The sequence below is a fragment of the Malus sylvestris genome, chromosome 14, assembly GCF_916048215.2.
Source record: "Malus sylvestris chromosome 14, drMalSylv7.2, whole genome shotgun sequence".
NCBI classification, from domain to species: Eukaryota; Viridiplantae; Streptophyta; class Magnoliopsida; order Rosales; family Rosaceae; genus Malus; species Malus sylvestris.
The window spans coordinates 12,645,232-12,665,957 of NC_062273.1; the positions used below are offsets into that span (position 1 = coordinate 12,645,232).

Genomic DNA, 20,726 nt, shown 5'->3' on the forward strand with positions numbered 1-20,726 from the left:
GTAATAAGTGTGTGGTCCTTATTCTATAAAAGGACCCATCACCCTCACAATTAGGAGATGCCATTTTCTGAGGCCAATTCCTAGGCCCTCTCACTCCCTCTGAACGCTCTCACTCTCAGAGCTTTCTCTCCCTCAAATAAATAGAATCAGTATGGACGTAGCCCAAACCTTGGGGTGAACCACGATACATCTTGTGTTATTTACATTTCATTGCAGATTCACGGTCGGATTTACGTTGTACTAAGACCTCCGGTTTTGTGCATCAACACTTTTCTTTGGGGGGGAATTCTTTGAAATTGAGTCTCATCGCCAAACAAAATTTGCAGCTCCCGAAAGTCGCGACATGTTCCCAAAAAGGAAAGAGACAAAATCATCACTCACCTTATCCTTAATAACCCTAAGGATATCGTAATGGGTGAGCTGCCCGAACCAGTCAATGCGATCCACATCAACCAAATGCCCGAAACAAAAAGCCTCAAATTTGTTCAGTAAATCCTTTGTAAATTAGCCTCTAATATTACCCATACACCCCAAGGCATATGACAGACAAGAGATGGTTGTAGGAAACACCTCATCTGATGGACACACAAGTTCCGTTGGAGGCGCAGATTTAACTTTAGACCTGCAATATTTAAAACATAAGAAAATCAATTAAATAAGATAAGCCTGCACACATGATATGCACATCAAATGCATATTGTCTGCCCAAATTAAAATAGTTCATCAACCAACTACAAGTATGGCGAACATCAACAAGTGCACATGATATGCATAGAATATGCACATAGTATCTACCAATTCATGAACAAAATTCAATCGAATATTTCCAGCAATATCAAAAGGATATGCACATAATATAAATATAGGAGGCACAAATTCAACGAATTCATGAACCAAATTCAAGTGCACCCAATAAATAGACATGCACAGATTATGCACGCAGTATGCACGGATTGATGAACATGTTTCAATCAATTGATTTACACCAACCTCTAAACCACATGCCCAAAGAAATTAACATCAAACAACTTAACTGTACAAAACACTAATTCGCACCCAAGACCCAAAATTCCCAATTTTACAAAACCTAGGTTCAAATAATTAAATTTCATTTCAAAGCATACCTCTTTTTGGATTTTGCCATTGAAATCTTATGGAAAGGATGTGCAAATGCTGGGGTGAAAACAACTTTTTCAAATATTTTGAAAGAATGTGAAAATGCACATCACAAAACCTCCTAAATATATAGAGTGGATGGAAAAGGTTGTGTCAGTCGGAAACTGGGGTGGAAAAGGGTTGTGTTGGCCGGAAATGAGGTGGAAAAGGTTGTGTCGGTTCGGAAATGGGGTGGAAGAGGGTCGTGCCATTTGGAGTTAGGGTTCTTGGAGCTAAGGAGTGGACGCCACATATTTTCAAACAAAGAGGAAGAAATGCTGACTTGGTTTGACAAATTAACCCGTTTAAATACAAGGGCAATTAGATCATTTCAAGGTGTAGGAAAAATCTTATTTGTATCCAATTGTTGTGCACTGCATGTGCATATTTGAAATGTCCTATTTATGTCCCAAATTTAAGAAATTGTCCCAGTTTGGGTATTTCCCTAGAAGAAAAGGGCAAAAGCTTGAATAAAATATTATTAAATTAATAATAAAACATTATTAGATGTGTATTAAATAATCTCTACTAATTAATAAAACACTCATTGCATTGCAACCAAAATCCTATAAAATTACCAGTTTAACTCTCTACTTAAAACAGAACATGAATAAGAAATATGGAGCATAAATGTAATTTCACACAACCAAATTTTGCTTTTTTTTTTCAAAGTTTCACCTACATGTAATCATAACATATCTCTAATTAAAAAAAAAAAATTTCTCACACACTTTGTGTGTGCCCATATGCTAGTCTAATATTATAGTAGTTAATTATCCTTCTTTTAGTCTGTCACTACACTAAACGTTTTACTAATTCAGTTCAGCTTAGTTTAGTCTAAGTTAATCTAGCGTAGTCTCGGAAGCTAGTTTAATCCGAAATAGTCCGACGCAACAAACATATCCTTAGTGTATATAATATCGTTTATTATAAAAAAAATAAAAATAAAAAAACAACTAAATGGCTAATGATTTTTGGATATGCTTTTAAAATAACTTTTGCTGAAAATAAACGATTGATTATCTCTCACGAGGGAAACCCCACCACCGATAGGGAAGGGTGAGAGGGTTTGGGTTTGAGAAGGCAGAGCCAAATATTACGAAAATATTTTTGTCCTGGCTCCCGACCTTAGTAGTGTATCCATCGTCCACACGCGCCGTTTGACTAAATTGCAGGCCTCCAATCCAGTCCAAGTCCAATGAGAGACAGATAAGCTTCCAATTTCAACTCCCTCAGCAGAATCTTATGATCACCTCTCTCTCCCCGATTGGGTGTTGGTAACTGGACAGAGTCTTGAACATGTATCACGCCAAGAAGTTCTCGACGGCGAGCTTGGTCCCGCACAAACCCCAGAGCTCCGAAGAGCTTGCGATCGTCGGGGCTGTCAGCGGCGGTTCCTCCGCCAAAAGTCCAACGCCTTCTGGCGGGGGAAGCGGGAAGCAGCGGCTCCGCTGGACTTCAGATCTCCACGACCGCTTCGTCGATGCCATTTCTCAGCTTGGCGGACCAGATAGTGGGTATTTTCTTTTCAGTAACGTTTTATTTCCTGTTTTTTTAATATTTATGTCCTTTGTTTCCATTGCAATTTTGACATGGCCTTCCTTAAAATTGAACCAGTCCTTCAATTGAATCGGTTTCCTCGAATTTTTCCTTAGTGGATTGTGCTGTTTGGTGACTCTTTTAGTTCTGTGCCAATTGGTTCAGTTTGGTCTGGTTTTTCTTGTATTTTGCTTGATATATGGCTTCATTTATGAATAAAAGGTTATGTAGCTAATCAAGATGCTTCGGGAACTAATCGAAGAAATCCCTTTCGGACGTCGTAATCATCCGTATAAATCGTTAATCGATCGACTGGTTTTGGTTAAGTTTTTTAGAAGAATTTTTAATTATCCTGTTTTTTTTTTTTCTCATTTCTGCCTTCTTTGTAGTTGATTTCTAAAGATATAATATCATAGACAAATTGTTTTGTGGAGTTTAACCTCGAAAATTTGTTAAACCTCTAATACGATGACAAGAATTCATGCCCTTTTTTATCCAAATCATGTTCATACTCGGCCGCTTTGGGCCTCTTTGATAGCCACTATGTTTCTGGTTTTAATATCTTGTGTTTTTAGTTAAAGATAGGGGGAAATGTATGGGAAAAGGAGGGGAAGAGGTAGCCCAGGGGGTTGAGGAGGGGAAGAGGTAGCCCAGGGGGTTGAGGAGGGGAAGAGGTAGCCCAGAGGGTTGAGGAGGGATGGAGGAAGAGAAGAATCTAATGGAATTAAAAGCAATTTCAAATCGTTGTTCTTTTCAAGTTTTTGTTTTATACATTCTCCTTACTGCAATAGCAAAACACGGAAGTTACGCATGCCGCACAACTTCCTTTAAGATATGAACAACCATTTAGGTGGGTCCTCGTCTTATTGTTTGTTTCGAACAGTCGGCACATTATGGGCTGTTTGGTACTGACTATTGTTGCCATCCTCTTTCATTGTTGGTCTCGTTTTGATGACAATGGTTTTTGTTTTTCTTGGTCTCTGAAACCACTTATGATGATCTGGTGCAAGGTTGAAGGAACCCTTGCACTGGATGCAACCAATCTCTTCCCTAATCAATTTTATGCAGTAAAGGGAGTCTACCAGTTGTGACCTCCGCTATTGTCTTATGGACCCGAAAGCAGTAGAGTGACTAATCTGTGGGATTCCAGCGATTCACTTCCTTCTCGCTGGAGCTGAGTAAGATACTTTCTTCCTTTGGCATCATGACTGTGGCCACCAATGGTCACAGCATAGGATCCGGATGCATTCTAAATATTTCTGACTGAAAGAAATTACGTTTATTTTGCTCATTACAATCACAAAGTGCAGGGCTGTCCACACTACTGACTCTTTTAATGATTTCGTTTATTATCTTGTTCTTCTCTAAGTTTACGATTCTCACCTAGGTCGGACTTCTCATAAATCATCTTTATAATCTGGGCACGAAGTTGCACTATTGGTAGAGCATTCTGTTTAGGCAACTTCGGTCATTCGACCGGTTGTGAATGATTGGCCGTTTGTTTGGGGAGCATTGTCTTTTATGATCATGACCTCCACTTGTCCCCTCAATGCCTACTTGTATATTGGTACTCTAGTGGCTCCCTCATAGGTCAGGGTACTGCAAATACTACCCAACTTATATTCTCTTGTATAAGTCCAAAGACATGTGATCTGGAGGTTCTAGTAAAGGTTTGTTTCGGCCACTTAATTTTTCTGCTTTGTCTTGTGTTTGGGCCTGCGGAGGATTCTGCAACCATACTTGAAACTGTTCCTCCTTAGGTCTTGCTCAACTATATGCTCCTGTGAGCACTTTGACCATGCCTTTTAAGATTAATAAGGAAAGAAGAAAACCACTATTGAGCAGTTACTCCTGCTGCTCAGCTACCACTTTCATGTTGAACTTTCTATCGTGCTGTTGCTTGGTAGACTGGGTGGCGCAAAGTTCCAACTGATAGAACTGTCAATGTCATTACCAGTTACTCAGTAATTAAATGATGCTTGCGGAATATTATAGTTTTCAAGTTTGAAAGGTCCTCATTGTTTTTATTTAAAGGGAAAGTCAGAGTTTATAACTTTGTCTTGCAATTCACATTGTTTTGTCAGTTTTTAAACAGCAGGATTCATGATTAGTTTTCTTTCGAAAGTGGACTCCTCGTTCAATAATTTTGTACAGTTTTATTTTGGGAGTTTTAATGAAAAGGGCTTCTATGATAATTTTCTTAACCAAAAGCACCATAATAACTTTATTTAATGAAAAAGACAGAAAGCTTCAATGAAAAAGGCTTCTCTAAACTTTTTTTAAAACTAAAAGCACCCTAATAACTTTATTTAATGAAAAGGACACAAATTACATACATCAAACCCTAAATATTAAAACTCTCACTCTGATAATTATTATCATCATCACCTTTTCATATTATATGTACCATCTTGAATTAGTTTATTAATTCACCTTAATTTCATTCCATATAATATCCTTTAATTGCACTTATATTCATACGTACTGCCATTGAATGGTAACTGTCATCAGCAAGAATTATGAGTATAATATATGTATGTATAGGTGTTATAAATGAATTATATTATATATTACATTCAAAGTTTTGAAGCCCTTTTCATTAATTTTCCTTTTTATGTTTAATGTTTTGTTAGGGTGCTATTATTGGCGCTCCAAAATTTGTAAGAAAAATACTCTTATGAGGAGTGCACAATGAATTTTTTGGAGTTTCAATAACAACACCTTTTAATTATGTTTCTTATGAAATAAAAGGAAATATTCACATTGTTCTTTGTTTGTTAATACTGTAACTGACTCTATTTACTTGTCCACTTTAAAATCCTAGGTTGAATCAAAGTCAGAATTTTTGGAGAGTTATTAAATTATTTTTCTCCAGCGTATTTTTATTTTTCACTATGTGGTAGTTAGAACTTTGTTAAATTGTAGTACTGTTTTTTTGTGGATATTTTGCTATTGTGATGTACTTTTTGTTAAATTGTAGTTAGAACTTTGTTAAATTGCTGGCAGTAAACTCACTCAGGCATAACCGTGTTTTTTATTGTTTGATGAAGAGCCAAGGAAGTTGTGTTGAACCATTAATTCCTTTGTTTTTCTCATCTTCACATATCTTCTGTATTATTTACTACGGGTAACCATCTATAGTCTAGCAACAAATTTAATTATCATGTTTTACTGTAAGGTACACATTCGTGTGGGTAGTTAATTGTATAATTAACCCTGTCTTGAATTTCTAGGGCTAGGAGGTTTTAACTATTCACTGGGATTTATTGTGTGATGGCTGTTGCCTTCAGTTAATTTATTTTGAGGAATTTTGATTGATATTGGTCATTTGAATATTTCTCATAGACTTGAGTGTAATGATTCTGTGTTTTCTAAATCAACTTTTGATTCTTTATCGAATACTTGTACATTTCTTTTGAGTTAATAAAAAAAAGGTCGTACCCAGTGCACAAGGCTCCCGCTTTACGCAGGGTCTGGGAGAGGTGAATGTCGGCTGGCCTTACCCCCATTTATGGAGAGGCTGCTCCCAAGTCTCGAACCCGAGACCTACCGCTCATGGGCGAAGACACTTACCATCGCACCAAGTGCGACCTCTCTTTTGAGTTAATAAATCGAAAAAAAAAATTGAAAAAATAAATGCTCTCCCAGCATTTTTTTTTTCTCAGCTGTGGTTTACTTATTTCATCTATTTGCTCTTTGATTCATTAAATAATAATGAGTGCTTGATCTTATATTCATAATTCTGGTTAAGGATCGAATGTCTTTAAATTTTTAATTCTTATTGAAGAGGATGTGTTTTGATTTACGTGTGGTAGCTAATCATGCTTTCCAAGCTCAAGAAAAAATGTAGGACTGGATTAAATTGTCCAATCCTTCATTTGTGGCTTGCAGTCCAAGGGACAAATCAGTCCCACAACAATGGGATTGGTGAATTTTTTTTTCCATTTCCGCTCCCACTCAAACTAGTGTTTCTAATTGCATTCGTATATCCTAATTAATATACTTCACATATGTTCATTTTTTCCAATTTTCTTTAGGGGCAACACCTAAAGGTGTTCTGAGAGTGATGGGTGTTCCCGGACTAACTATTTATCATGTGAAAAGCCATTTACAGGTGTGGGTTTCCTTGCTACACTATATTACATATTTAGGGAGATTTATATGTTCTTATTTTTAACAGTGCACTTATTCTTTTGTATAGAAGTATCGACTTGCAAAGTACCTGCCAGAGTCTCCAGCTGATGGTAAAGGCTTCTCCCTACATCCATATATTTTATTTCAGCAATAGAAAACTTGTTTGTACCTAATGAAAATATGAATTTGAATGGAGTACTGTTTAGGTTCTAAGGACGAGAAGAAGGGTTCTGGAGACAGCCTCTCTTGTTCAGATTCTTCTCCGTGGGTACCTTTTCCTTTACCTTATATTGGTTATACATCTGTTTATGAACACTTTTTGTCTCTTAAGCTTTAATGACCAATATCATCATTTTCTTTACTTGCAAAATCATCGCTCTCATGCATATTAATGACTCTGCATCTAACATGCCGTAAAATCTTTGAATTGCTCAGCGGAGTGCAAATTAATGAGGCATTGAGGATGCAGATGGAAGTTCAGAAGCGTCTTCATGAACAGCTTGAGGTAAAGTCTCTTTTTCTCGCTTCACCTTACATTGCTAGAAGAGGGATGCAGTCTGGCCTACAAAATCTTCTCACTTCACCATACATTCCTAGAATAATAAATCAAGGGTTTCTATCGCAAATGGTCCTTGAGATTGATCAAACTCATCATTTTGGTCCTTCACTTTCGCAATCAATCAATGTCGTCTCTGACATTCATTACCGCACATCAATTGGTCCTTCCGTTAAGTTTCCGTCAACTATTGTGTTTGTATGTGGGACCTACAAATCCAATGAAATGGTGACACGTGGATTACACAAAAGAAGGGGTTTTATTACAAATGACCCCTGACATTGATCCAACTCCTCATTTTGGTCCCTGAGTTTTAAAAATCGATAGATTTGGTCCCTGACTTTCAATACCGCATGTCAAGTGCAAGTGTTAAGTATGACAAAAGCTTGTAATAAGCTGCTCATGTATGCAATGTATTGTTATGGTTATTGTCATATTGTTCTGGTCTGTGTCTAGACGTGTGGGCTATACTAAGAATTTTACTAATGTCTGAAAAACCGATTCAGGTTCAAAGACAGTTGCAAATGAGAATAGAAGCTCAGGGCAAATACTTGCAGAAGATCATTGAGGAGCAGCAAAAGCTTGGTGGTGCACTCAAAGCGTCAGATGCGTTACCATCAGCTGAGGATAAGCAGAAGCCAGCTCAGTTTGAGACAAAGGGAGATGCATTTGCCACACCCTCATCTCCCCATAAGAAACAAAGGGTGGATGACGGGTTGCCTGACAGTTGCGCTACATCTAATCTGCCTCTAAAAGCTGACCAGAAGAACGAATTTGTGGGTCAGTGGGATCGAGACTTGTATGGAAGTGATGGCGGATATGGATTTGGCTTGCAAACAGAGTTTAAAGAAAGAGATGGCGGTGCTGAGCAGAAATCGCCCATGGAGTTAGATGCCTTGTGTGGTTCAAAACAATAGGGAAGGAATCACCATTGTTGGTAGTCGTTTATGAAGCAGCATTGTGCAATTAATTAGAAACCATGTTATGTATACCGCATAAATATACATGCGACCGATTTGTAATTATACAATGTATGAATTTTCCTCTGTAGTGTATAAGTAGCATGTAAGCTCCAACTCCCCAAAACATAATTTTGTTTTGTTAGTTTAAGTTCTCTCATCGACGTTGAAGCGAGTGATTGTTTTAGATGATGTTTTTGCAAATATTCAGGAAGACATTGTTGCATTTCACTTTGAAAATGTGCGTGCTGCTATTGCCGTTTTAGGTACTATCTCTTGGATTTGTACTTTGGTTTTTTTTTTCGGTTGGATTAAGAATCCATATCCCGCTTGTTTAACAAAAGGTTAATATTACCATCTCACAAATTGTTGAATGCATTGATAGGAGCATATTTATGCGACTTAGTTAGCTTGTTTTCTTGCATTTTCATAGTTAGTTTCTATTTATTATAGTAATTTAAGCTATTTTCGTGTGTTTGTAGGTCCAAATGACAAAGTTGGCAAGAAAGTGCAATTTGGAGCATTTTGAAGCAGTTTTGGGCATCAAATGGATAGCTTATGAGTAGAGCAAGATGGATGGACGAATTTGAAGTTCAAGAGAGGCTAGGAATGTGCTAAAGAGTTGAAGAAATTAATTCAAGACATTGAAGATAAGGAATTAGCTCAAAAGAATGAGACATTATCCAAACTGCCTTATTTTATCCAAAACGTTATCCAATCTTCTCTTATCCAAACTAACCTTATCTTATCTTATCCTATCATAATCTTATCCTACCTTAATTCCAGCTGCAATGGAGACTTATTTTCAGATTAGGATACCTACAAATCAGGTTTCTAGAAGCCCTATCACTTATCCTAAGAATGTGCCGCACCTAGCCTTTTAGAAGTCGTATTTCCTGCTACAAAGAACAATCCTTTTGCTCCCTGGAATTTGAAATTGAATAGTCCTTATTCCTTGATGATTTGGAGTCCTAATTCTCATCCTACTCACCCTAGCCGTGCCTTACATTCTCCCTATAAATATAAAGTGCCGCAGCATTCAGAAATTACCCACCTTCCATCACAAATTCGTCCCATACATCCCTCATACACATTCATCCCATTGTGCCGCAGCTTTGCGAGGAGATAGGAGAGGAGACCCCTGGAGCTGTGCTTGCCATTCAAGATGTTGGATTGTTGGAGCGTTTCTAGGTGTATTCTATCCGTTATTTCAATGTTTAAATTTAATTGTCTTTGTTTAATTGCAAACATGAGGAGCTAAACTCGTTTTAGTTAGGGAGAAATTCAAAGCCATGAACATATTAGCAATATGAATCGATTACTTCCAGTTGTGATTTCATGAATCGTGAATGCAATTTACTTAACTGTTTGATTCAGAACTTATTCTTGTTTGTTGATTAAGGGTGCACAATTAGTTTGCATGCAAGGATTTGATGCTAGAATATAAGGGAATTCCACCTAATAGTTATAAACTTATATTCACAAGTAGTGAAGGTTGTTAGTCACAATCGTGTTAAGTGAATTCCTGGCAAGAATATCATGCTGTCATATTTACGAATGCCTTGTGAATGCTTATGATTTTGACAAAGCTTAATGATTTTTTATTGTATCTCTATTATGTTATTATGTAGGGAACTATTGAAGAATAATTTGGTTGCTGATGCGTTGTCCATCCAATTCAATGACTTAAGGAAAATCTGAGGGTTAATTAGTACTGTTCACGGTTAATCTGGGGCGTTGAGGTTCATGGTTTATTGGAAAAGCAACTGGAAATCGATTTGTATGCAAGTGTGTCATGTGTGGAGAAGAATCCTCTAGCTAACCAATCACCCATATTTTCCCCCAAATTCGTGCTAAATTTGCTTAAGTTTTTAATTTACTTGTCTTTACTTTAAATTCGTCAAAAACCCAATCCCCTTTACTTTGCTATGTTAAGTTAGAATCTGTCCAATTTGTGTTTTTAAGTGTTTTGAGTCAAGTTAAAATCAATTTTCGTCCAATTCACCCTCTAGTGTCTAGTTTGAGTCTATTTGATTGTTTTGTATTATTTTGAGTCTTTTTAGTTTGTTTTGAGTTCTTTGAGTCTAGTTAAGTGTTTTCAAGCCTAGTTTAGTGTTTTTGAGTCAATTTAAGTAGATTAGCAATCACCTCCTAATCCCCGGCCTAGAACGATCCCTACTTACATCTTTATTACAATTGTCAATAAGAGGGTTTAATTTGAGTGCTAGTTAAATTTCACATCATGCATCCCATGTTTGCATCTTATGTTTACTTTTTCAATTAAAAATTGTCTTAATACACTCTCACATATTTTCCTATAATACCCTCACACTTCACAAACTCAACATACATCTTACATTTTCTACACGCTCTACATTCTTCACATCCAAATAGTGTTATTTCTGTAATTTTGAAGTAATGGTCATCCCAGAGTCAAGAAAGAACATTTCAAAGTCAAGTAATGGCGATCTATCGAGGAGTCTCCCTCAACTGAGGATAAGAACATTTCAACGTAAAATGATGACAAAAGAAGGGAACAAAAAACTACCACTATTTTAAAGAATATGATGTAAGGTCTATGTCAAATATGTAGTTGAACTCGTGTGGACAAAACATAATATCCTTTCTTTTCTTTTCTTTTTTGTCATATGATAGATTTTGTTAGATTAAATGTTAGATTATCTACCAACGGAATTCGAACCTATGCCGTCATGCAAGGGCTCAACATATTTTCACCACTGCGGTAAAAGGAGACTTGCAACAAAAAAAAAAACAAAAAACAAAATATCCTTCGATACAACTAAACTATAGAGAAGCATGAAAACTAGGAGCTTCAAGATACATGTTAAATGTAACTGAAAAGAAAGCAGGAGATGCTAAACAGAACACAGCTTTAGCAAACGAAAGGCCTCCTATGAAACCTGCTATAGGCAGGCTTAAATAACGCAGGTTATCATAACCCATAAATATTTGCAGGACATTAGAAAGGCTTAAATAACACAAGCTTATAGCTTAAGTAACGCAGGTATAGTGGTAAGCATAATCAAGCCTAAATAAATACCGATGTTTGTTCTCAAAATAAATAAAATAAAAATACAATCACAAAACAATGAAATATATGAGGTCTTACCTCATTTGAAGCTTCCAAAACGTCGATTTCGTGTTCCATTCGTCAAAATTAATTTTTCTCAATCAACGTGTTTGTAGTTTCATTGGTTAGGATTTTGTTCTACAATTGAGGGTGAGCGGAGTTTTGAGAGTTTAAGAAAATAAATAATGTGTTAAAAGTGATTTGGAGATTTTTTCTTTTTTTTTAAACCTTATAAGATCCAAATTGTCATTACATAATAGGATACATAAGTCATTTATATATTTAAGTACCTAATCTATTGAACATTTCAAACAAGTACCCAATCTATTGAAAATATCACATCCGTTAAGTCTTAGTTAATTTTTCAATCATAGATTATATTCAAAACCCACCAACTAGGTATATCATGATCAACATTAATATTAGTTGCCTAAAAATCTAATTTCAAACATAAATTATATTATATAGAACCCAATGATCAGACGGGTATTGAATGAAATTGAAAATGGACCCAATTTCAAGGAGCTTATTTCTACTCATGTAATTTCCTCATTTGCCGATTCTCGGCTCGTAACACTTCCAATTCTTATTTATAGGCGATGAAGATGGTGGTAGCCACATCATGGCAGTGCATACCATTTTCCGCAACCTCTATGACCTTCTTCTTGATGTTGGTAGCTTGAATTGTAGGGTGCACAAACTTAGTGGTTTTGCTTTGGGTTTGGAGGTGCTAGCCTGATGGGGGTGTTGTTGACCGTTAGTTGGCAGATGCTATGCTTTCATGGCCTTCTATTGATTTCGGGGACAAAGGAAGCCATAGTTCATTTAACAAATTTTTAAATGGGATTTTAACAGATATGACATTTCATTTGGTTGAGTATTTATTTGGAATGTTTAAAAATGTTGAAACCAATTTGAAATGACACTAAAAAGTTGAAGAGTTTTAGATACTTGTATTCAACATTATGTGGCTATGATTTCATATTATTTTTCTTTGCAATTTCTCTGTTGTGGCTGTGATTTGACTTCTGAATCTATATAGATATGCTGATTGCACCTAGATTAAGAGATTAGTCTTTAATTTTCTTCTGAATACAAAGTGTCTTCCACTTTGTTTTTCCATTGTGCCTATGGGTAAGGAATTAAAATGTCCTCATTTGGTGAAAGGTCCATAAAAAAAATTTAAAAAAAAAATCTAAGATAACACGTTCAAAAATCAACTTAAGAAATATTAACACAAAAAAATAATATCGCATAATCAAATTACCATATAAATAAATACATATAACCCCATATAGAGCCTGAAAAAAATAACCCCTCATTGAAAGAGATTCTTTTATAAAACCCAAAAGATGCCACCACTTTTCCAGCCTCATATAGAGCCCCTCACTGGGAATGCTCTTATTGCAACTAAAGAGTTGAGCATCAAAAGAGGGCTAAGAAGGAGGTTGGATTTGACTAGCCTGATGCCCTTCAGCCAAGTAATGGCATGGTGAGCTCCACATAATATAGTCCAATCATCAGTTGGAGATGAGTATTTTGACAAATCAGACCATTTTTTGGCTTTGGACCCTCAACCCTCTCCATTCGAGATGGCCTAATATTTCTTGGATAAATCTTTGGCAGCACATCTGTAATTCATGTTCTTAAGGAGATACCGAATGCAAATTATGTAACAAGGCCACATTAATTTATTCTAGTTCAATAGTTTTAAGAGACAAGGTTTATAACAGGTTCCAGATCTCCACTACCATTAGAAACTACTAGTTACCATGTCAATATAATCTTCACAAACACACAACCCCCATGGAAATCTTGTTGGACCCCTCATAATCAATATAAGCACATCTAAAACGTACGCATTATCCCGGTGGCCAGTTCATTTGCCGTCCTCCAAGCAGATGGACGTGAAGGTGATAAACGGATTGACCTGCAGGAAGACATCGCTCAGTATTATGTTTAAAGGGAAACAGCAGTTAAAACACCAACAGTTTAAAGGTATAGACTTAATGATATGTCATTCCCAAGTATTCAGAGTAAGAAATAACACGCACATCCGTTTGGGCCATCGTTGATCACAATCCTGAAGCCATCATCAAGACTCTCCTGCTTGGCAATCAGCTTGGCTGCGTACAGAAGCTGACCAAGAATCTCAGTGTGTCTCTCCTCTGCCTGGAAAGCAAAAATGAACCAATAAAACATTAAATTCCGCCACTGTGTCATCCGTCAATTATGAACTGAAAAATTACAAGGCTAAATGAGCTTATGCTCGTACAAAATTTACAACTTGTAAAGGGAAACTCAACCCAAGAAAAGAAACGTTGATAGATCGCCACAAAAATCCCATTTCATACAACATTTGATGTTCTTCTAATGTTTTTAGAAAAATTAAACCTTGCTAATCGTGTTTCCCACCCGTAAGTAATTTTATACAGATAAAGCATACACTGTTTGGAGAGGGAATGATGCTGCAAGCAGCTTACTGCAGTCAAAGTTTAAATCATATTTTATTGTTTTCCTTTTCGTTTCAGGAACATATAACTGCTAAAATCATTACAAGATAACATTATTTTATAAAATAAAAAATAAAAAATCACTCGCATACAAACACCATAATATTGCAAGATATATATGAAATAGTGACGGGAGAGCATAGTTCAAACTATGATACAACTACCAAGCACCACATGATTAACAGGTTAAGAGACTATACATTCTAGTGTGAGGCAGTTCACACGAGTATTTTTAGGTCAACCGTCAACTACTTCGGAGCCTTATATTCACTGTCTTTGAATCTTTTTATATCACAGGATAAACATCTTAAGTTTCCTGAATTATGTCTATTTGAAATCCTTAAATGTATCAATAACTAACTTGGATCTTCAACCATACAAATATAAACAACTCCTACAGAAAGGCTACAGTTAAACCTCTATAAATTAAGTCTTGGGACCAAGAAAATCTATTAGTTTAGCGGAATATTAAATAATCGATATATCAATAATTTATTAATTTATTGATTAATTAATAACTTATCAATTTATCAAGGTAATCAAAGAGTTAGAATTATCGTAATGGAATGGATGTAGAGGACCTCTCGAACTACCCTGGAGAAGACACAACTTCAGAGAAGTTGACTGACAAGCAAATTATTGAGAGCGTCATGGGAAATGATCAAGATGATGAAGTCGAAGATGATATTTCTACTATGGGACCCATTTCATGGAAAGAAGTTCTCAAAGCGATGATGATATTTAAGCATTTTTTGTTGCAATATGATTTATCGAGAGGGGTATTAGGAGAGTCCAAGGGCTTTGCTCCACACCTAAAGGAATCTTGGTGGTGGAAGGAGGAGTTACAGACAAAGGTTAAGGCTAAGAAGGAATGTTGTAAAGCCTTAACAAGGATATGACTGATGAAAACGGTGAAAGGTATAGAATAGCGAAGAAGGAGGCAAAGAAAGCTGTGAGAGAAGCTAAGCTAGCATCTTTTGACGATATGTATAAACAACTAGATAACAAAGAAGGAGAGTTGGATATCTATAAACTAGCTAGAGTAAGCGAAAAGAAGACAAGGGACCTAAACCAAGTGAGGTGCATCAAGGATGAGAATGCAAAGGTTCTTGCTACAAAGAACGCAGTCAAAGACAAATGGAGAGGTTATTTTCATAATCTTTTCAATGAAGGACATGAAAGGAGTACTTCTTTGGGCGAGTTGAGTAACTCAGAAGAGTGTAGAAACTACTCCTTTTACCACCAAATTAAGAAGGAAGAAGTGATTGTAACTTTGAAAAAGATGAAACATAGAAAAGTAGTGGTCCCAGATGATATACCGATCAAAGTGTGGAAAGTTTTAGGAGAGACGGGTATAGCATGTCTCACAGACCTTTTCAATAAGATTGAAAACGAAGAAGATACCAAATGAGTGGCAAAAGAGCACTTTGGTGCCTATCTACAAGAATAAGGACAACGTACAAAATTGCATGAATAGGGGTATTAAGTTAATGAATCATACAATGAAGCTCTGGGAGAGAGACACAAGTCTCGGACAACCAATTCGGTCTAGGGCGCTCAGCCATAGAGGCAATCTATCTCTTACGAAGATTGATGGAAAGATATAGAGATATGAAAAAAGATTTGCACATGATCTTTATAGATTTGGAAAAAGCATATGCTAGGGTCCCAAGAGACATTCTTTGGAGGATTTTAGAAAAGAAAAAAGTACGAGTAGCATATATCCAAGCTATAAGGGATATCTATGATGAAGTAAAGACTGCCGTAAGAACTCATGAAGGACAAACCAAAAGCTTCCCCTTAACCGTAGGGTTACATCAAGGCACATCTTTAAGTCCTCACCTTTTTGCATTGGTAATGGATGAGTTAACGGGACATATTCAAGATGATATTCCTTGATGTATGCTTTTCGCAGATGATATAGTGTTGATAGATGAAACTCAGGAAAGAGTAAATGCGAAGCTTAACCTTTGGAGATAAGTGTTGGAATCTAAAGGTCTTCGCCTATATCGGTCAAAGACAGAGTATAAGGAGTGCAAGTTCAGTGCAAACGGCTACTCAAATGAGTTAGGGGTGAGGATTGGAGACCAGGAAGTACCAAAGAGCGACCTCTTTCGCTACCTAAGATCTATCTTGTAAAAGAACGGAGAATTGGATGGAGTTCTCAACCATAGAATACAAGCTATATGGATGAAGTGGAAGATTGCATCCGGCATGTTGTGTGACTGTCGTATGTCATTGAAGCTCAAGCGAAAATTTTATAAGACGGCAATAAAGCTGACAATGCTTTATGGCACATAATGTTAGGCGGTGAAGCATCAATACGTACATAAAATGAGTGTAATGGAGATGAGAATGCTTTATTGGATGTGTGGGCACATGAGAAATGATAAGATTAGGAATGAGGATATCCAAGGTAAAGTAAGAGTACCCGAAATTGGTTTGGACATGTGAAATGAAGGCCTATTGACACTCCGGTTAGAAGATGCGATTACGGGACAGATGTTCAAGGCTGAAGAGGTAGAGTAAGACTTAGGAATACTTTGGAAGAGACTCTAAGAAAAGACTTAAGAGTACTTGGATCTAACGGAAGACTTAGGATTAGAGGACAGATGTTCAGGGCCGAGCGCAATGACGTTCTAGGATTCATATAGCCGATCCCACTTAGTGGGAAAAGACTTTGTTGTTTTTGTTGCAGTATGAGAAGACCACACCAGAACTTATCATGTTAAGAAAAGTTAGAGATGAGATCCAAGGTGACATAAATTTCAAGAAGAAACAAACAATGAATGAATCATATTTTAAAAAGGCCTCATAGTCGAATCATAAGGACTACGTATCATGAAATTGTTAATTTATATACTATGTGGGACCTATATAAACTTTTTTTAATGTGGTATCTTATAAACTTAGTGAATTATTAATTTAGCATGCTATCTAAAAAGTCTACCCTGACTGAACATTGGAGAGCAATGCATAGTGAAAGAAATCAAAATTTATGTGATTTCCCAATCATAGTGAAAAGGTCAATAATCTCCATGGGACAAAGCTCAGATACAATCACAATAAAAGGGTATTAGGTTATCACAATTGACATACATAGATAAAATCCTGGTCAGATTTTCTATGCACAAATCCAGGGAAGGTTTTTTACCCTTCGAACCGTACCTCATTGAAGACATGATAGGAAGAGAAGAGTGCGAGGAAGGTTCCTTATGCTTCGTATAGAAAGTCTGTGTATGTCATACTTTGACCTAGACCCTACATTTGTATTCTCGTGGCTACAGTTAGTTGTTACTATCGACTTAGACCCAACATTTCTATTCTCGTGGCTATGGTTACTCATTACTATCGAACCCAGGTACTGAACATTTAAGGGCATTAAGAACATACAGACACATTTGTGGAGAACCAAAGGTCACATGTTCATCTAGGGTAGTGAGGATATAATACCAGTTGACTATTATTCCAATCAAATCAAGATTCTTGGTCAATTTCTGGGTATGTATTCAATCTAGAAGGATGAGCTGTGAGTTGAACATATGTGAAGTATTATTGCAATGCAACTCTACCAGGAGACCGAAAACTATGCATTTTTAAAAGGCAAAAGGAGATTGTTTAGCACAAAGCAATACTAGGGTAGGGGCAACAATGCAAAGATCACGCAAACCAAAAGAGTAGAAGCACAGATACACAAAATATCACTTATTCGTAAAATCATGCAATGACGTGACATCAAAATAGACAACATTGCGTCAAAGAAAACAAAGACATTGACGCCTTTGCTTATACTGAACATAGCTGAATCAACTTAAATAGTTGTGTATTAATTTGTCCAAAATTTGAGAACCAAAGATATTTTTCGTTAGCTGACTTTATATTGGGTATCATTTATATCCATAACATTAATTATTATACACACCTCCAATATTCTATATAAAAGCAGAGCATCTCTTTTACTTCACTTGAAAGACGAGAACTGTGTCAGACAAGAAAGTTTCTAAAGTAATTCTAATATTCCCTCCGTAATTAAATAAGGAGCATTATTGCTTACTGTAATTTCTTATAGGGAGAAAGAGAGGAAATCCATAAACAAAAAAGAAACAAATAAGTTCAGTACCAAGTACCTTAGACAGTCCAGTTAAGCCATCTCTAACTTTGGGAATAATCAAAATGTGTGTTGGAGCTTGCGGATTAATGTCCCTAAAAGCAAGGACCTGTTCAAAGTAAAGAAAAACAAGAGGTAAGCAACCAGAAAAAGGAGAACCGTAAAATCAATAACATACACGAACCAGAAATAAGGTGACTGCATCAAAAACACAGACGAAGATAAAACTGTACAACAGCTAACACAGCATTGAACTAACAAGATATTATATAATTATAAACATATTAATTTATAATACATCCCAGCCTTAAGGAAGCTAGTGAATCTCCATGAATCACACTTGATAGGTGGCCTTCTCAAAACATTTGGTAACACTTGCCTTTTTTTTTTTCCTTCCCAATTAGTGATAAAGTAGTAAAAATGATAGAATAATGTGAGTAGAGATGATGGATGCGTAAGATTTGAAAATTTGCAGAGACTGAACTTGAGTACTAAAAAGAAAATTTAGAGATGTTTGAAATTATAAAATATAATATTATATAAATTAAATTACATTTCAAAATTAATAGAAGAGTTAAATAAGGGCATGTTTGGTAGGCTAGATGAGATTGGACCTTAGGGATAGGATTGAAGTGGCAAGGACTTTTAAGACAGGACTTGCAACCCATGTATAAGGATAGGTTAGATAACCCACTCTATTGTAGATTCATAACCCATCTTGTCAAGTTCTGTCCATCTCACATTTTAACATAACAAACAACGGACTGGACTCAAGTCCATTTTAATTAATCACAATCTATCCCATCCAGCCTACCAAACGGGGGCCTAATAGTAAATCCGTCACAGGATCAGGACAGTTGCAACAAGTGTATAAACATAACAAATGGCAGCTTCTTTAGTTTAACAATTTTCAGCCCCAAACTTATAACCAAACAATGGGGATAATATAAAAACAAATTAGCTGAAATGATTAATTCACAAATCCCAATTGATGAACTCATCAAAATCAAATACTGTGAACATATCGGGCTAACATTGACGACATATCGACCAAATACTAAAAAACAAACATTTCAGCAATCAGAATTTGTAATTCATCATTTAAGCAATTTTCCAAAAAGCAAATAAAAAAATTATAAATAAATAAAAAATAGGAAAATTCAAAGATACACACAAGGGACTGGGGAGTACCTTATCGTCCTCAAAAACCACCTTAGCCGGTATTTCCTGGTTGATTATCTTGTCAAATCTGCAAAACATAAACAAATAAATCGAATTAATCAGACAATTACATGATTTCTAAAACGTAAAATGAATCTGAATCAAAAGTGGTCGAAAATACATGGTGGGAGCATCGGAGGGAACGGCGGCGAGAGCGGCATCCTTCTCAGCCATGGGGTTCGGAGGAGTTACAAAGTGAGAGCCTATTACTGCAAGCCGGTTGCTTTTATCGGACCTCGCACCTACGATACTTTTCTCTTCCTTTTCCATCGCATGCCCTCGATTTTACCTTCTGCTCTGCATCGCTATGTGGTCACTACAGTCATTTCGTAACAATTACATTTCCTTTTTCTTTTCATTTTTTTTCCTTTTGTTACAAATGTCCTTCAAATCCGGACCTCTATCATTTTGGTCCTGGACATTACATACCAATTCCTTATGCGACCTGTTAATATGACATGATTATTGTCAAACTCTTAACTTCACTCTACAATTTGTCTTTGAATTGAAACTCCTCCATAAAGTTGATTTATCCTTTTAAAAAAAAAATAATAATAAATTTTCCTAAGTGGCCATATTTGGTTAAAGATATGAAAAGTAATTAAACTCATTTAAAGCCAATTTTTTTAACAAAACATAGAGATAAATGATATAAAATAATAGGAAAAATTAGCAAATTGGCAAAATTTTTGACATACTTGAACATTAAGGACCACATTGATGTGAGTAGTCAATTCCAGAATGACATTGACTGATCTTTTAAACTTTAGGGACTAAATGATAGGTTACCCCATTTTAGAGGCTATTTACGATAATAACCTTTATCCATATTACACCTTATCATTGGATATGTGGTCCCACATGTGTGCTGTTGGAATCAAATTTGTGCATATCCACGGACGAAGGCAGTATTTGATAGTAATCACTCATGTTAGTGATGGGTGAACTGGGTTGATCGAAGGTGTGATTGATTCCATGATCGAACCGCCTACATATCTTTCGGGAAGTAGAATCACATCATGGGCGTAATTTTATAGAATAGTGGTGTGGTGTGTGCGACATCGTGAACCATCCTTGACAAATATACCTTGACTAAGCCTTGTAGGAGAGAGGAGTTTCCATGTCCATGCATAACGAACAGTGTGTAAAGAATGTGTGTTAAATAGATGATTAGAGAGAAATCAAAGAGATCTTATTAGACATAAAAAGATGTATGTGATATACACAAGCAGAGCCCGCCCTGAGGGTGTGCAATAGGTGCCACTGCACAGGACCCCCAATTCGGAAGGGCCCCTAAATTTTCATTACATGTATACAGATGCATATAAAATAGATTATATGCAAAAGATAATCTTATATATGGTTCTAGCGCAAACGGTTTAACTCTTCTTTCTTATAGCCATAGCTTTACCTTTGACAAAATTGACCAAGAAAGGAGTTAGGTTTGAAT

The 20,726-nt window shown here is 36.2% G+C and overlaps 2 protein-coding genes across 2 annotated transcripts; one reads left to right on the top strand and one right to left on the bottom strand.

The window, feature by feature from the left end:
- Nucleotides 1-2,239: 2,239 nt before the first annotated feature.
- LOC126599759 (myb family transcription factor PHL7-like) lies at nucleotides 2,240-8,583 on the top strand. Its single transcript, XM_050266198.1, has 6 exons — nucleotides 2,240-2,668; nucleotides 6,732-6,808; nucleotides 6,896-6,938; nucleotides 7,035-7,092; nucleotides 7,264-7,333; nucleotides 7,891-8,583. Exons 1-6 carry the CDS (start codon nucleotides 2,455-2,457, stop codon nucleotides 8,299-8,301), a joined length of 873 nt encoding a protein of 290 aa, XP_050122155.1. The 5' UTR covers nucleotides 2,240-2,454; the 3' UTR covers nucleotides 8,302-8,583.
- A 4,519-nt stretch (nucleotides 8,584-13,102) lies between these two features.
- LOC126599763 (14 kDa zinc-binding protein) lies at nucleotides 13,103-19,590 on the bottom strand. Its single transcript, XM_050266202.1, has 5 exons — nucleotides 19,398-19,590; nucleotides 19,247-19,304; nucleotides 18,075-18,164; nucleotides 13,489-13,606; nucleotides 13,103-13,364 (listed from the first exon to the last, which is right to left on the bottom strand). Exons 1-5 carry the CDS (start codon nucleotides 19,544-19,546, stop codon nucleotides 13,297-13,299), a joined length of 483 nt encoding a protein of 160 aa, XP_050122159.1. The 5' UTR covers nucleotides 19,547-19,590; the 3' UTR covers nucleotides 13,103-13,296.
- Between the last annotated feature and the right edge of the window lie 1,136 nt (nucleotides 19,591-20,726).

Bases quoted from the DNA above. Each gene is read 5' to 3' on its own strand.
- LOC126599759 (XM_050266198.1), top strand. From the start codon at position 2,455: ATGTATCACGCCAAGAAGTTCTCGACGGCGAGCTTGGTCCCGCACAAA. The intron at 2,669-6,731 runs GTGGGTATTTTC...AATTTTCTTTAG, and splicing joins TCAGCTTGGCGGACCAGATA to GGGCAACACCTAAAGGTGTT. The intron at 6,809-6,895 runs GTGTGGGTTTCC...TCTTTTGTATAG, and splicing joins ATGTGAAAAGCCATTTACAG to AAGTATCGACTTGCAAAGTA.
- LOC126599763 (XM_050266202.1), bottom strand. From the start codon at position 19,546: ATGGAAAAGGAAGAGAAAAGTATCGTAGGTGCGAGGTCCGATAAAAGC. The intron at 19,305-19,397 runs GTATTTTCGACC...TATGTTTTGCAG, and splicing joins CCCTCCGATGCTCCCACCAT to ATTTGACAAGATAATCAACC. The intron at 13,607-18,074 runs GTACTTGGTACT...TTTGCTTTCCAG, and splicing joins GCTTAACTGGACTGTCTAAG to GCAGAGGAGAGACACACTGA.